Here is a 16,596-nt window from a genome sequence, read left to right as displayed (position 1 = left end):
CCAGGTGTGGGGGCTGGAGGTCCTTGTTGCCATGGAAACTTCATGAGCCTCTATAGTGACTAAGAGGGGGACTTGTACAGAGGGGGCTGAGAGAGGAAAATGGTTGCCAGGGAAACAGGCCTCCCTTGGGCCAACAACTTCCTGCAAAATCAGATTTTAGGAGATTTTACAGACCAAGGGGGAAAAGCCCCCTCCTGATAGGGATGGATTAATATTCTGTTTTCTCAGCCACCCAAATTCTTCCTTCTCCATTTTTTTTCCTCTATTAAGGGGAGAGTGGGGCCTGGTGGTCAAGTGGGTGGGGCTGTGGGAGGTTACCCATCTACCCAGGAGGCCTCCCAAGTCATCTACTCCACCCAGCAGCTCCACTTCACAGGTGGAAAAACTGAGGTTCAGAGGGGGCCAAGGAATGCCCAGGTCACACGAGTGAGCCACAGCAGAGCTGGGACCAGATCTGGGGGACAGGAGTTCACATTGTCTGTAGCAGCCCAGCCCTCTCCCACACTTGCTGCCCTAGTTTGCCCGAGAAATGCCAGCAAACACGACAAGCTTCCTGGAGGCCACCCCAAGCTGATTAGGGGCCCCTGGGGACTGGCCAGCCACAGGTCTTTGCCCTGGGACTCCCTGCTGCCTTCTGACGATCAATGGTCCCGTTCACCCCACCTGGCCAGGGCCAGCCCATGGTCTTGAGTTACTTAAGAGGCTGTTCCTTCTGGTCCTGGCAGGGCAGTAGATGGTGGCATGGAGGGAGTCGAAGGGATCTCAGAGTGACCATCCTCTCTGAGCCTCAGTTTTCCCATCTATAAAGTGGGGAGAGTCATAAACTGTGCTCCTGTCCACCCCAGACCTTGTGCAGGCCTGTCCTTCAGCCTGATCCCTCTCTTCATCTGACTAACTGGCTCATTTTGAAAGGCCAATGTTTCCTGAGTCCCTCAGCCACTACCCAGGTCAGGGGTCCTCTTGGGGCTCACCTGGACCAGGCCCAGGGAGGGACTGAGGTCCTGAGGGCAGGCAGCTGAGTGGCACGCTCCTTCTAGCTCCTTTCAACTTCCCACACTCAGAGAACCAACACCTCTGTCTGCTCAGGCCCCTGGGCCCCAAATTTACTGTCAACAATCACGTACTGCATGCCTGGAGCCAGACACAGCAAGAAGGAGACCAAGTGCCCTCCCTGAGACAATGAGCAAATCAACACATACAAAGTGACCGCAAAGTTCCGGGGCAGGGAGGAGGGGCCCCAGGTGCGCACGCTCAAGGTAGTCCTTCTAGAGGAAATGATCTCTCGGCTAAGCAGCAGCAATGGGAAGTCAGTGAAAGGGGGCAAAAGGCCAGGGGAAGACCACGTGCAAAGACCCTGAGGTAGGAACGAACAGAAGAAGGTTCATGTGGCACAGCAAGGTTAGAATGAGAGGGAAGGTGAGGGGCCAGGTCTGGCCAGCTCCAGCAGCACGGGGAGGTGGGATAGAGCATCTGCCCTTTCCAAGCCTCGTTCCAGCATCCCTCCTGGCACCACCGGGCACTCCAGCCTGGCCAAGCCCCAGCCTCCCCAGAATTGCCCTGTGACATTTCCAAGGAGGCTTTTGCGCAAGAAAACATCTCATTCAGCCAGAGTTCTTTGGAAGCTGGCTGGTGTCCTAGCAACGAGAGCGCTGGGCCTGGCTGCACCAGCCCGCCCTGCCCCCAGTGGCATCACTGTGTCTGCCCAGAGGCCCAGCTGTGGTCCCACACGGTCCTGCCCCCTACCATACAATGGCCAGCAGGCCACAGAGCCACTCCCTGAAATTCTAGATGAAAACTGCCCTCTCCGGAGAGGATGTGAGGGGAATGCTCACTCTGGAAACAGCATGTGGTACAGCAGGGCAGACAAGAGGGGCCGCTGGCTGAGACATACATGTAGATTTAGGAGTCCTCTATGCCCACAGCCCCAGGCTTCTCATCAGAAGGGTAGCACATTCTGAGAACAGACATGGGAGTCCACCTGCCCAGATGGAATTCAGGCTCCCTGTTTTGAACGTAACCTTGGACAAGTCATTGAGCCTCTGTTTTTTCACCTGTAATGGACATTGCCCCTTTTCTCCATCCCTCCATCTCGCCCACCATCACCCCAGCCAGTCCCCACTCAGCAGCCAGAGTGAGCTTTCAAGAATGCCAATAACACCCCATGTAGACCCACCCATTGCTTGCTGCATGGCTGGCTCCCCACCTCTCCAGCCACATCTCTCCCCATCCCGCCCATCTTTCATGGAGAGTTCATCACGCCCACCTTCTTTCAGTTCTTCCAACCACCCTGCTCCCTCTGCTTCCCAGACTTTGCACAGGCTATTCTCTCTGCCCTGAACTCTACCTGCCACGTCACCACCTCAAGTCACTCTGCAAACTCCTACTCTCCTTTCCCCTCTTGGCTTAGACCTGACCTCCTCCAGGAAGCCTTCCTGATACCCCCAGGCCAGGTTGGGGCCCTCCTCTAGGGACTGCTGCCCCATTCAGCACTGATGACACTGCCTGTCTTTAGGGCTGCCAGACAGAATACAGGATGCCCAGTTAAATTTGAATTTCAGATAAATAATGGATAATTTTTTAGTTTAAGTATGTCCCAGGCAATATTTAGGACATACTTAAACAACTTGTTTATATGAAATTCAAACTTAGCTGGGTATCCTGTATTTTTATTTGCTAAATCTAGCATCTTCCCCACCTGACTGGGGTACCAGGGGACAGATATCATAACTTATTCCTTGTTCTAGCCCCACTGCCTGCACGAGGTTCAGGCTGAGAAATGCGTGTGGGTTTGGGGTAAACGCAGAGAAGGCAGGGCAACTGGGCCATAGCCCAACCTTTCCAAAGCAGATTCCAGAGAGGCCATACATGCAAATCCCATCTCAGCCAAAAGGAAAACAGTCTGGCTTCACTTACCTTCCAATCTGGGGGTAACTGCGCCCCAAAGCCAAGAGCTGGAAACATCTTATCACTAATCAGAGAAAGGAGAAAAAAATACTGTGAGACAACCAGACAGGGGCCTCATCTACCCACGCTCACCCTCCCAACCCCCTACCCAGGGCTGGGCCCACTTTGCCTTGCATACCTCCACAGACAAAAAGAAAAAGCTCACCACCTCTAGAAAAATCTCTGTTTGAATGATCTATTGAGCCCAAACCCACTTCTGGGTATCTGGTGAATAAAAGGCTTGACACCTATGGCAGACATTGCTAATCAACCACAGCACTCCTAACCATGGGCCTGAGTACAGCTTCTAGATCCTTCTCAAACGGGGACCTTGGCAATCACTAAACCACAGTCATGATGCAAGTGAAATGTACTGGCTGTTTCTTCACGTCCCTTTTATGGCTGGGAAAAATTCTAAAATGAGAACACTGGCTTGGCGTTCAAGACCCTTCATCATCTAGCCCAAGAGCCTAGTCTCATTTTCTACCTGCCCTCCCTCATTCCCCACTCCCCCAGCCCTGGCCACTGACTGTTCCCCAAACACACAGGGCATCTTCACGCTCCAACTTCAATCCTATTACACCCCATCTTGAACTACCTCTCCCAATCTGTTCCCTGTAGCAAACTCCTACTCATCCTCTAAGGCCCAATTCAAATGGCCCATTCTCTGTGGGTTTCCCTGAGACCCCAGGATGCCTCTCTCTTTGGTGCTCCCATAGCTCCTGTCTCACACGTAAACCGGTCTCTTGAAACCCCACTGATTTCTTCCCTATCTTCCTCCTCGAATGGGATCTCCCTGAGGGCAGGGACTGTATCCCATTTGTTCATTCATTCAACATGTATTTATTGAAGAATCCTCTGGCTGCTGTGTGGAGGACAAACTGTCAGGGACTAGGGCAGAAGCAGGAAGAGCAGTGAGAAGGTTACTGAATCGCTCTGGGCAGGAGGTGATGGTGGCTCAAACAGGCTGGTAGCAGTAGGGGTGGGAGAAGAGGCTGGATTCAAGCATATTTTGAAAGGATTTCCTGAAGGAATGATGGGGGAGATGAGGGAAAGAAAGGAAGTGAAGGGTTTTCAGTGAGTGGTAGTGCCTCTCCCTGAGATGGGGAAGAGGGGAAGAGGGGTAGGGGTGGAGCAAGTGTCCAGTAACGCCTGAATGCCCATGAGAAGGCTCAGCAAAGGGGCTGGGTGGGTAGCTGGATACAAGGGTCTCTGAAGCAGCAACAACAGGCTCCTCCACCCGACCATGCAGGTGGGGACTTCCACCTCCCCTGCTCTGCATGCCGTACCTCTCAATGTGGCCTGGGGTCACAGCCACCCCTTAGGCCCTGAGCCCCCTGGGAGTCAGAAGCTGCACCTTAGGCTGCCTCTCTCAAGGAGGCTGAAGTGCACACAGGATTCCTGAGCCTGCTCTTGTTCCTACCAAATTTGTGGGACCTGCTCCTTTCTCCCCTGCTCCCCATGTGTCCTCCTGGTCATTCCACACTCTGACCTGGAAGTCCGAACAAGCACCATCTGTGACAATGACATCACAACCCTCACGTGATTTCTGGATCCTCCAAGGCCCTCTTGACTTTGCATCTGGCCCAGCCTGTTGGTGGCCACACCCTCTACACTGCTTTCCCTGACTCTCCACTGACCCCACCCCACCCAAAGATCTCCAGGAAGTGTGGTCATGGGAAGAGGACCTACACATGCAGGCTGCTCCTCTGAAGTTCCCAACAGGAGTGAGACTGTTAGACCATTAGGTGGCAGGTACAGGAATCAAAATGTCTGGGTTCCAGTTCCCTGATCTGGGTGACTTTGGATAAATTCTCTATCTACATCCTAGGCCTGTTTTCCCCCAGCTCTAACAGTGGCGGTTGCAGCAATAGCAAACAAATTTCATTTTCTGTCCTGACTCATTTTCTTACTCGGTGTACCGTGTGGAGAAGGATCTCAGTATGGATCTGGGCTCAGTAAGTCAGAGATCAGCAGTTGATTAGCAATGTCTGCCACAGGTATGCACAGGTAACTGCACGCATGTCCTATGCTACTCATTCCTAGGTTTGATGATCTCTGGGTCCCTTCTAGCTTTGAAAAGCTGAACTTCCCAGGATGGATGGAGCCCAAGCTGACTAGTCAGAGTCCCTCCCCAAGCTTACCTGTCATAGTCCTGAATGATCTGCCCAACAGCCCAGATGGCTGACAAATATTCATTGGTGCCCATGGGGTTGATATAGTGCAAAGAGGAAGGGTCGAGGGGATTTCCATTGGAGGCTGTGAAGTCTATCCCAACCTGCAGAGTGGGGGAAAAGGCCACCCAGTGTGGCCAGAGACTCCAGCTCCCTATCTCACCTCCAGGGAACAGACAGGCTGATGGGACACAGAAAGCCCACTTCATCTCCCGGCCCTGACCCACCCTTCCAAAAGATGGTCCAAAACCTGGAAACTTTCTGACTGTATTACTCCTCTGGCTCTAATGTCGTCTGTGGCTCCCTGTTGCCCAAGCATAAAGTCTATTGCCCAGATACGATACAAAGCCAACTAACAGCCCCAAATTCCTTTTCCCCCCTCACTGTCCCAACCCACACACTCATCTACTCCCATTTTGAGGCCTTTTTTCACTCTCTGCAGGGGAGGGGGGCTGTGGTGACCAGTGGGGTTACAGGTCAACAAGGCCAATCCCCTGCACCTCCTTATAGTCCTGCAGATGACTTCCAGCCCCCATGGGATCAGAAGCAGTGATAGAGAGCAGGGAGGCTAGGTGGGAGGTGGGCAGAGTATGGGACCCTGGCAGGAGTTCTCCTCTGGGCTTGAGGCCTCCCTTCGGGTGAGGAACGGGAGAAGTCTATGGGGCATACACTCCAGGCCACCGGCAGAGTGACAGTTCATTCTTCCAATGAGCATATACTGAGCAGGTGCTATGTGCCGGGCACTGAGTGATACACCGAGGGTGGAGGGAAAAAAAAAAAAAAACAGTGGCCCCGCACTCAGGACACTCACAGTCACTAGTCGCTAGTGGGACAAGTGAAAAATACTTAAGAAAATTCAGAGTGGCGAGTGCCCTGAAGATAATAAAACAGGAGAAGTGACGAGGAACAGGAGGCATCGGGGGGAGGTGACCTCTGTGTCACAGCCTGCAGGATGGCAGGGCAGCAGCCAAGAGAAGGTTCTGGGGAAGAGCATTCCAGGCAGTGGGAACAGCAAATGCAAAGCCCCAAGACAGAGCAGAGCTTAGCGTGTTGGGGGAGGATCAGTGTGGACGGAGCTGAGTGAGCAAGGATGAGGGCATAGCAGATGAGGCAGGAAGGGAAGTGGGGAGGAATTTGGCTTTTTTTCCTTCTGAGGAAGTGTAACCAGTGACATTCTGAGGGCTGGGCAGCCAGGCCCTGACCTGCAGCTAAGCCCTGACTCAGGCCCATCCACCTATACCCTCTCCTCTGGGCCAGACACGCCCCTTGCCCTGGGGAGGATCCTTCCTGAAGTTTATCCCAAGTCCCTCCTGCTGCAATCATGGCCCAGGCACTTAGGGAGGATCCTCACTGGGGTGCGGTGGGATGGGGGAGAGCCTTACAGTGAACATGAGCTGGCAGCCTCCCAGGATGTAGTCCAGGAAGGAGTAGTCCCGGTTTATCTGGAAGGAATCAGAGGGGTGAGTGGGCCCCTGCCCTGTACCTGAGGGCTTGCCTTCACTTGGCCACGCTCCACAGATGACCTTTGGGGAGTTGTTGCTCTGTGCCCTAACAGGGGTCAAGGAGGCAGAAAAAGGCAGATGGACCTGATCTGATTACAACAAAACCCAAATCCCTCTATGACAAAGCACTCAGAGCAATGGTTACCAATAGGTGGGACACACACACACACACGCATGATGAGTCCAGGCAGTGTCTCACACACACACACGCATGATGAGTCCAGGCAGTGTCTCTCTCTCACACACACACACACACACACACACACACACACACAATGAGTCCAGGCAGTGTCTCACACACACAGACACGCATGATGAGTCCAGGCAGTGTCTCTCTCTCACACACACACACACACACACACGCATGATGAGTCCAGGCAGTGTCCCAGGGCCCAGTGTAGCCCTTACCAACCTCAACTTTGAACAGAGAGATGCCAGGCCTCTGGCTCAAGGCCTTCTGCTGTAAATTAATAATTAATAAAGCTGCTAAAACATGGTTTGTTTGGATGATCTTTGCCTCCTTTTGGCAAAGGATACTGGCCTTCCAATTTTGGTGGCATTAGAAAGTTTCCTTTCAAAATAAATGTATTTAAGTAAAAAAAGACACCAAAATGGGGGGACGAGGGGCTGAATACAAAACATAATAAGGCAGGTGGAAAAAATCATGAAGAGGGATGTGAATGACCCAAGTTTCAGAAACAAGGACCCGAAATCATGATGCTGCAACCTGCCAGCTTAACTTCTACAGGGCACTGCTACGTTGTGACCTCACTGAATGCTCACGTAAATCGTAGTCTCCAGACAAGGAAACTGAGGCCTGGGGTCGGCCAGCTGGTAGAGAGAGTGCCAGGACTTGGAACCTTCAGGCCCAGCATCCAGGGTTCTTGCTGCTCTGGCCTGGGCTGCCTTCCTTAATGTTCTACCTGATTCCAGCAGATACATGGCCACCAGATATCCAGGGGGGCCTGGCCCCTGACCTCAGCCTGGCCACTGCCAGTGCAAACTTCATTGTCTTTTTTTTTTTTTTGCGGTACGCGGGCCTCTCACTGTTGTGGCCTCTCCCATTGCAGAGCACAGGCTCTGGACGCGCAGGCTCAGTGGCCATGGCCCACGGGCCCAGCCGCTCTGCGGCATGTGGGATCTTCCTGGACCGGGGCACGAACCCGTGTCCCCTGCGTCGGCAGGCGGACTCTCAACCACTGTGCCACCAAGGAAGCCCCAAACTTCATTGTCTTTGTGGACTTCAGTGGCCCCAGTTACACCACGGGCCAGTAACCTCAGCCCTCACTAGTGTCACTGCCAGAGCACAGGTCACCCTGGCCGGATATCCTCTGCCCCTCTGATGCTGAACATGCAATGGGCAAGCCTGGGAAGCAGTAACTCCCTATAATTACGCTCCAACAAGGAAACCCTGGAAGGTCATCGCATGCCCTCCTTGACTTCCACAAAGGAATGTGATATGAGACTTACATTTTACATGCTTTACCTTGTTAACCTTCCCATTCTATAGATGAGGAGACTGAGGCCCAGAGAGGTTAAGCTCAGGTCACAGAGCCAGGACATGGCAGAACCAGGATTTGAACCCAGGCCTTGCTGGCTCCAAACCCAACACTCTGTCTCTTGTGCAGCGATATACCTCTGTGTGACCCCAAACCGGGACTGTGCCCCATGCCCACCCATGCTGGCTCACCTTGCAGGAACGCAGGATAATGATGCCGGAGTTTTTATAGTTCTTCTTCTTCTTCTGCTTCTTGGGGTTGATACACTCAAACTCCCGCTGGGCAACATAGAAGAAAGAGGAGCTCAGCTTGGGGCTTCTGTGGGGACTGACCCTCTCCTGGGCCCCAGAATCTACTCCACAGGGGCAGCATGCCTCCTCCAGGAAGCCCCCCGCCCCAGAAATGTTTCCTGCCACCTTAGGCTCATGCCAAGCTATATCTGCCCAAGGTCAGAAGATGTGCATCTGCCCTCCATCCCCAGACAACTCATCCATGTCATGTCCACTCATGCACCCAGAACTGTTGCCCAGAGCCTGGCTTCTCAGAGTTAAATAGCTCCCCCAAGTACTCACTATGCACTAGGTACTTTACCTGTTTAATCTCATTTAATTCCCACTCTACTCTTCTGCCTCCACTTGACAGATGGGGAAACTGAGGCTCAGAGAGATTAAATGTCTTGCTCAAGGTCATAAGGCAGAGAGGTGGGATCTGGGCCCCAGTCTGCCTGATTCAAAAACCTGTGCCCCTTCCCCATCCCCTGCCGAGGTCCTGGGGTCACGCACATGTGCACATCTTACCGGGATGCCGTCACGAGCCTCACACATCTGTGACACCGAGGTCTGGAACTCACCGATGAAGTCATGGCCCCCGTCGTTGTCATAGTCATAGCACATAACCTGGAGTGGGTCCAGCGAGTCACCCCAGAGCTGCCCCACAGGAGGCACTCGCCAGCTCCTCTCAGCTCCCTGAGCAAATCCCATGCCTTTTTTGGGGGGTGGTACCTCCCTCTCCCCTCCAGATCTGACTAGCTGGCTTGGGATGATGCCGGTAGCTCCTGAACCACCTCCTGCAGGAAGCCTTCCATGATTGCCGGGAAAAGGAGAAAGGGTGCCCGCTCTAGTAATGGAGGCCATTCCCTCTGGAGCAGGAAGCTGCACACCTCACACACCTGACACTGGGCTGCTAATCTATCTTGGGTTGTGGCCCATCTGGCCTCATGGGCCATGGTCTGGAGTCCTCCCTAGACTGCTATTTTTTTTCCTGAGATGGGCACAAAAAGTCCCAGCTTGATATGCTCTCTAACTTAGCTGCCATGACACTCCTAGAAGGAAGGCAGGGATTGTTGTACCCATTGTACTGACGGGTAAACTGAGGCCTTGAGTGGGAAGCACTTGCCCAAAGTCTCACAGTGGCAGTAGTAGACCCAGAACTAGAACCCAAGTTTCCTGGTGCCCTGCCTGGGGATCCCTACATGGTCTCAGGGCCTCGCCCCACCTCGTCTGCTCTCAGACATGGCCCCTGAGGACTTAGGGCTTTCAGAGACTAGTAATCATCACCTTCATCACAGCAACAACACTTGGCTGTTTCCAAGGTGATTCTGCATTCATTATCCTAGCTAGCAGCACACAACCCTCCGGAAAAAAAGAGCAGTCACTCTGTTCCCATTTTAGACAAGGGAATCACAGAGATGAGGGCCCTGCCCAGATCACTCAGAGGGTCAGGGAGACCTGGGACAAGGGCTCAGGTCTCCTGCCCCTCCCCCCACAAGGGTTCTTTTTCCAGAGCTTTGCCAAGGCACCCCCAGGAAGCCTCAGGTAACCAGGAGGCCAGAGCTGGTAGGGTGGGCAGCAGGGTTCCCATAGCCCCCCTCACCTGAATGGGCTTCTCCACGTCCCCATCACACAGGGACACCAATGGCACAGTGAATGGCTTCCACACGGGGTCCAGAGTGTACTTGATCACCTGCAGGACAGTGAGGGGCAAGGGTGAACTCAGGCCCAGGGCCAGTACAGCTCTGGGGTTGGGCCAGCCCAATGGGACAGGGAGTGGCAAGGTGGAGAGACCCACAGCCATGCCTCTGGGGATGGAAGTGAGCATCCCTGTGATGGGGAGGGAACAAGTCCTTTAGGGGCCAGTTTGGGTTTTCCTGTGTACCACAGGGCTGTGACTGCCTAGCCCCGTCCTGAGCTGTTGGGTGTGGCTGGACTACAGACCCACTGGCTCAGAGACCCCTGGAGCCCCACACACCCACCTCAGTCCTGTGGACCAGCATCCACTTGCCATCACCTCCTGGTTTATAAAACTCGAGAAATGGGTCTGACTTCCCAAAGAGGTCCTGGAGGAAGCGGGAGGATGTGGGTGGGTGAGGAAGGCATAATTCCACCGGATTCAGATGGGGTGGGGGTGTGGCCCCACTGCCTCCCACACCTGGCGTCAGGAGTGAGGGCTGTGGGCAGAGCCAGCCTGGCCCCTCTCCCCTCAGCCTCTGCAGGGCTCAGCAGATGCCCAGGGCAGTTGCAGCCCCCTGGGACCAAGCAGCAGCCCCAGGAGAAACTGCCCCATCCTGGGGTTACCAGAGCTTGGGCTCAGAGACCCTAAGACCCGGAGCCTGTAGAAGTTACAATTCCAGCATCTTCAGTGGGGCAGGACGTCAAGAGGGAGACTGTTCCCAGGGCAGAGGGAGGCACCCAGCAGGATGGGATTTTAATTCATTTTAGTGGGATTCTGAAAAGCAGAAGAGTCCTTTAAACCTCCATTTATTTAAGCAAACATGGACTCTCAAGAGGCTATATTCAAGAGGGGGAGACATAAAATAAATGAGTAAGTAATACATATGAGGCAGAATTAGCGTTAAGGAGACAAATAAAGGAGGAGGGGGCGGGATATCAGGGACCACTGCAATTTCAGGGAAGGCCTCACTAGGAGGTGACGTGGAGGTGAGAGAGGGGCCTGTCATGAGAATATTCAGGGTAAAGAACATCCCAGGCAGAAAAGACAGCAAGTGCAAAGGTCCTGAGGCAGGACGGTGCCTGGTTTAATCCTAGGACAAGGAAGAGGCTGATTTGGCTAAAACAGAATGAAAGTAGGGAATGCAGAAGGGGTGAGGTCAGGGAGTCGGGGGGAGCTGAGGACACATCAGGTGGGGTCCTGTAGGTTACTGTAAGGACCCTAGCATTTACACTACGTGGGATGGGGAGCCCCAACGAGTGGGTTTCCAGCCATGTCTTGAATATCTCTAAGTGATAGGAAACTCACTACCTCAGTGGTGAAGCAGTCCTAATTTGGGGTGGCAGTAGGGCCGTGTGCTATGGACTTGTCCCTGGAGGGGCAATGAAGGTGGTGGCCAGAACCCCCAGGCCACACAACCCCAGGGATGGGGGAGGGTTCCTGCTCCTTGATGGAGAGCCCCCTCCCTTGCCTGCCTCACCTTCTTGTCCAGCTTCCTGCCCACCAGGCTCAGCGTGATGACCCGATTGTCTGAAAGCTCCTGGGCAGCAATCTGTAAGGCCAGAGGAACGTCGGGGGTTGGGGTCTGTCCTGAGACTCCCTCTGGCCTCCGTTCAGGCAGGCTGGACACAGGTTGCCCCAGGAGTCAATTCTCCAGGGCTAGGAGGGGAGTGGTGGGGAAGAGTAGTGCCAGGTGACCTGGGACGAGTCTCTCGTCTTCCTCAAACCTCAGTTTCCATCTCTGGAAGATGGGGATAATAACCCTTCTGGATATGAGGAATCAGAAAGTGACCCCAATGTGGCTCAAGAGATGGGCCATGAGATGGTGCAGGGGGAGATGAAGCAGGGACCAAATATGGAGGGTGGTCTTGAGCCCTAGAGAGAGGCTCTGGGCCAGCGAGCAGCCTGACAGACCCTCTCATGTCCCCACTGCAGATCCAGGGAGCACAGACAACCACCTCAAAACACCAAGGTGTCGGAAATTCTAACAACTGCACTGTGCAGCCAGGGAAACTGAGGCTCGGGGCAGGCAAGGGACCACCCGAGCTCTCTCTGCTGTCTCGTCAGCTCACACCACTCATCTATCCTCCATGCCCTCCCCATCAGCCATGGCCCTCTGCCCCAGGCCAGCCAGTGATGCACCACCTGGGTGACCTCGAGGCTGCCATCTACCCTCTCTGGGCCTCTCCCTCTCACCTCCCCAGAGTGGCAGGGAAGGCCCTCTGGCCAACAGCAACCCAAGTGGGTAGGGCTCTCCCTCGGCTAGGACTTCCTCTGCTCCCACACCTCTGGGATGGCCTCACCTAACGAGCTATTTGACCCTGAGAACCACAGACAGAGGCCAGGCTAGAGGCCCCTTCTCCCCTTCCCCCCCTCCAGCTGAGACCTGCTCAACAACCCCATAGGGTAGGCCCTATTACTGCCCCCATTTCATAAGAGGACAGAACCCAGGTCTGGAGGCGAACTGCTGGAAACGCTGGAGGTTGGCATACCCACTGGGTGGGGTCCTTCTGGGCTGGCTTCCATGTGGAGGGCAGCTGGCTTGTGAAGGCATTTAGATGGGGAGGTTTTAAACCCCAAGAGATGGGGGAGGCTGGGAGGGGACATTCCAGGTGGCAGGAACAGTGGATGAGGGCCTGGGGTAAGTGCAGGGTATGCTAAGAATTCAGTTTGCCTTGAACACAGGCCATGGACATGAACGGGGTAAAAAACAGCTGAGACTGCTGGGTCCCTCCCAGCCTGGAATGCATGGCTCCACAGGCAGTGGGGAGCCAGCAAGGCTCCAGGGCAGGGGAGTAAGGCCTGTGAACACACACAGGTACAGCCCTCCTCCCTCCAGAAGCCCTGGCGTCACACAGGCTCTGAAGAGGGACAATCTAGGAGCGAACCTCACTAGCTGAACCGCCCAAGGGCACTTCCTCTCTGGGATTCAGTTCCCTCATCTGTAAAACCAGGTTTCCCCGCCTTCCGGAATTCTAATGACCGAAGAGCTCAGCCGCTCAAAGGGCCTGCGCATCGCAAGAATCACTGCGCTTCACAGGGATCACTGCGCATTGCAGCCACAAGCAGAGTTCCGATGGGCAAGGCCCTGAAACGCCTGAAAGTCGCCCAAGAGGCCAGTGCCGGGAGTGGATGCAGGGAGGGCTCTGGAGGCCTCCAGGGAGGAGGAGTAGCGCCCCTGCCTGGGGAGCCACCGTGGGCACCCCTGGCAGTGCCCCCCACTCCCTGGTTTGGCAGCCCCAACATATCATATGTGGAGCCAGGAGCCTGTTGCTAAGAGACCTGTTGCTAAGTTGTAAGTTGGGCCTTTTTACTCCAAACAAAGCTGGTGATTATCTGCCAGTGAAGTGGCCCATTGATGGGGGAAGGCAGTGGGCAGTGTGGGGGGGGCCTGCAGAGAGCAGAGAGCAGAGAGCGGGGAGCAGGGCTGGTACCGTAATCAAGCCCTTCCCCGCAGGCTTGTCATTCATCAGCAGCAGAGGCTGAGTGATCTTCTTGCTGGAGACGATCTGGAGGGAGAGAGGAGAGGCACTCACTCTGAGGGCTGGGGAAGAGACCCAGGGAGGAAAAAATCCTCAACAGGCACTGCTCACAGCACTATGCTCCATGCCAGGCGCTGGCTAAACCTCCCCCTGCGTGATCCCCGCCATGGGAGGCAGACAGCAACCACTGCTAACCCCACCGGGCAGCTGAGGAAACTGAGGCCCAGAGAGGTTAAGACACTTGCCCGAGGTCCCACAGCTGGGACAGAATCCCAGCAGTCGGATTCTGCTGACCTGGATGTCCCCAGGAAAAGGCTCTTGTAAGGCTCACTTTCTGGAGACTGCTGAAGGGAGGTTAGCCACGTAACTGCCTCCCCCAGAGTCATCCAGAGACCCCCACCCTCCCTCAGGGTGTGATCCCTGATGGAGAGGATCAAACCCTGACTCCTCCTATGTATTTTCATTGCTTTGAATAGTGAATACATTCACACAGAGTTCAAGGATCAATACAATATAGAAAGGACAAGTGGAACACATTGTGAGTCTCGCTCCCACCGGTCTCTGTACACCCCACTCCCACACCCTCCTTGTGCCACCACAGTTCTGTTTCTTGGGGAAAAGGGCAGTGTTTCTTTGTGCCAATGTGAGCATGTTCCTAGTCTCCCTGTGCTACTTCTTCTCCCTAGGTCCACTCTGCCCTTCTCCACCTTCTCTATGCCACTGCGGACTGCATCACCTGGCTCCCCTGTCTTACAGCTTGTTGGGGTTCAGCCAACGGGGGTGCCAGCAGGAGCTAGGAGAGCAGGAGGGGAGAAGGGCTGGGCTGAGCCTTGGCGGAAGGTTTGTTGCTCATCATCGGCCTCGGCTCCAGTCCAGAGGCCTCCCCATGGTGGCCACAGCTCTCCCCAGGACCTGGCAACACCGCTTCCTGCCCCGCCCCTCCCTCCAGGCTAGGGGTGGCTGGGCTTCTGGCAGGTGTCAGCCCTGTAAAGGTTTCCTCACCCCTTGTCGGTTCCTGCCCCTGCCCACTGGTCCTAGAGCTCTCTCCTCGGTTACCCTTTGAGGGTGTAGACACATGGCGGGGACCCTGAGAGACACACCCCACTTCTTACGTAACTGCTGGGCCCTTGCTTTTTTCATTGAACATCATCTCCGGGAAGGCCCAGGGCATTTCAGTCTCCACTAGAACCGTTTTATTCACCCACCATCCCTATAGACTGGGCAGAGAGCTCATCACTATCCGCAAGTAAAATATGGGGAGAGTGAGGCTCAGAAGGGTGTGGGGCTCGCCCTAGGGCACATAGCCATTAACAATGATCGGAACTTGTATCAGGAGCTCTTAGCCCTGCAACCCCCATAAGCTCACCAAGGAGTGAGCTGGAGGGGGAAATGTGGCCCACAGAGGGAAAGGAAGATGCCCAACGTCACACAGTGAGCCAGCCATCAAGTGGGACTATCGTGGGTGTCTTGGTTGCTGGTCAGATGCTCCCATCCCAGGAAGTCAAGACCACACTTGCTTACTTCTACCACTGAGCAGCTCTGGCCACAGGGCGCCCCACTCCTGTGTGGCACTGTGCTCAGTGTCTTCCGAGGGGAACTCTTCAGCCTGGCCCCAACCCCACCTGCCTACTTCCCCCTTTCTGTGCCTGCTGGACCCCAAGGCTGTCCGCATTTGTGATACCACCTCGGGAGCCAGGCGGGAAAACAGGACCAGGGAAAGCAGGCAGCAGCAGACTCTCCAGGGGGCTGCCCCATCCTTGGGAGCCAGGTGACTTATGGCAGCACTGCACTGACCCCGCCCTCCTGGAGGAGCCCGGCTCACCGTGCCCAGGCTGCAGGAGAACTGGCCCAGGAAATCATGCTCCTCCAGCTGCGTGCTGGACTTGTCCTGGTCAAACAGGGCAAACTTGAGCTTCTGCACCTCCTCAAAATGGTAGTCAAGGACGAACTTCTTGGAGAAAGCGGGGTTGAGGTTGTTGACTGCAGTTTCTGTCCTGTCATACTGGCAGAGGGCAGGGAAACAGGTGTCAGAGTCAAGTAGCTGTTTCAGCCCTTCTTGGGCTACAGGGAATCATGGTGCTTACTTGCTAAACACCCAATTCTGTGCCAGGCACTCATGGCCAGTTACCCAGATGGCTGAAACAATCATTACTCCCAGCTCACAGATAAGGACACTGAAGCACAGAGAGGTTAAGTGACTCACCCAAGGTCGAACAGCTAGAGGGCAGGGCCAAGATTTGAACCCAGTCCTGACTCTACCATTCACACTTTTTTTTTTTTGCAGTACGTGGGCCTATCACTGTGTGGCCTCTCCCATTGCAGAGCACAGGCTCCGGACGCACAGGCTCAGCGGCCATGGCTCACGGGCCCAGCCGCTCTGCAGCCATGTGGGATCTTCTCGGACTGGGGCACGAACCCGTGTCCCCTGCATCAGCAGGCGGACTCTCAACGACTGCGCCACCAGGGAAGCCCACCACTCATACTTTTAACACACTGGTCCTGACTCCATACCCAGGTTCCAAGGTAAGAGGTCGGACCCTGTCCCTGCCTAGGTTAAGTGACAGAGGGAGTCCCCTTTTCCCATCTGGACCTCAGTTTCCCCTTCTGTAAAGTGAAAGGATTTGACACCTGTGGCTTTCATCCTTTATATTTGGGGAGAACCCTTTTTTCAAACCACATTTTACATGGAAGCTGAGAGAAGAAACAGAGAGAAGGAGGGGTACTTAGCGGGGAGGTGAGGTCAGGGGTTCCCCATCTCCCCGGAGGCAGGTGTCTGTACCCTCCTCAAACCCTGGAACGTCAAAACCAGGAACCGAGCGTCCCCTACCTAGAGTGGAGACCGAGGCCTGGGGAAGGGCAGGGCCTTGCACTGTGGGTCTCTGGTGGGGCTGGGACAGGAACCCCGCCTCCCGGCCTCTCTGCACTGAGGCCCCAAACCGCGGAGTCTGGGTGACAGTCTATTTTAGGGCCTGGGCTGTGTTGATTTTTCCTCCCACCCATCCCATTTCCAAGGGCCAGAGAGCAGCAGGGACGGAAGAGGTCTTGGCCC

At 54.9% G+C, this 16,596-nt stretch overlaps 1 protein-coding gene across 12 annotated transcripts in view; it reads right to left on the bottom strand.

The window, feature by feature from the left end:
- CPNE2 (copine 2) overlaps nt 1–16,596 on the bottom strand; it is a 51,279-nt gene that overhangs the window by 13,149 nt on the left and 21,534 nt on the right. For all 12 annotated transcript variants that reach the window (XR_003003541.1, XM_024747363.1, XM_024747364.1 and 9 more), the window contains exons 3-12: nt 15,370–15,549; nt 13,500–13,574; nt 11,546–11,617; nt 10,370–10,453; nt 9,991–10,080; nt 8,916–9,014; nt 8,310–8,396; nt 6,500–6,559; nt 5,088–5,221; nt 2,914–2,968 (exon numbers count right to left, since the gene is read on the bottom strand). Coding sequence is in view for 11 of the 12 variants with exons in the window: in XM_024747363.1 (XP_024603131.1) it covers nt 2,914–2,968; nt 5,088–5,221; nt 6,500–6,559; nt 8,310–8,396; nt 8,916–9,014; nt 9,991–10,080; nt 10,370–10,453; nt 11,546–11,617; nt 13,500–13,574; nt 15,370–15,549 (936 nt within the window). In the remaining variant the exon portion in view is untranslated. The remainder of the gene's footprint in view (nt 1–2,913; nt 2,969–5,087; nt 5,222–6,499; nt 6,560–8,309; nt 8,397–8,915; nt 9,015–9,990; nt 10,081–10,369; nt 10,454–11,545; nt 11,618–13,499; nt 13,575–15,369; nt 15,550–16,596) is intronic.

Source organism: Neophocaena asiaeorientalis, unplaced genomic scaffold (genome assembly GCF_003031525.2).
Source record: "Neophocaena asiaeorientalis asiaeorientalis breed wild unplaced genomic scaffold, Neophocaena_asiaeorientalis_V1.1 scaffold438, whole genome shotgun sequence".
Taxonomy (NCBI): Eukaryota; Metazoa; Chordata; class Mammalia; order Artiodactyla; family Phocoenidae; genus Neophocaena; species Neophocaena asiaeorientalis.
This window is presented reverse-complemented; position numbering and strand designations above follow the sequence as displayed.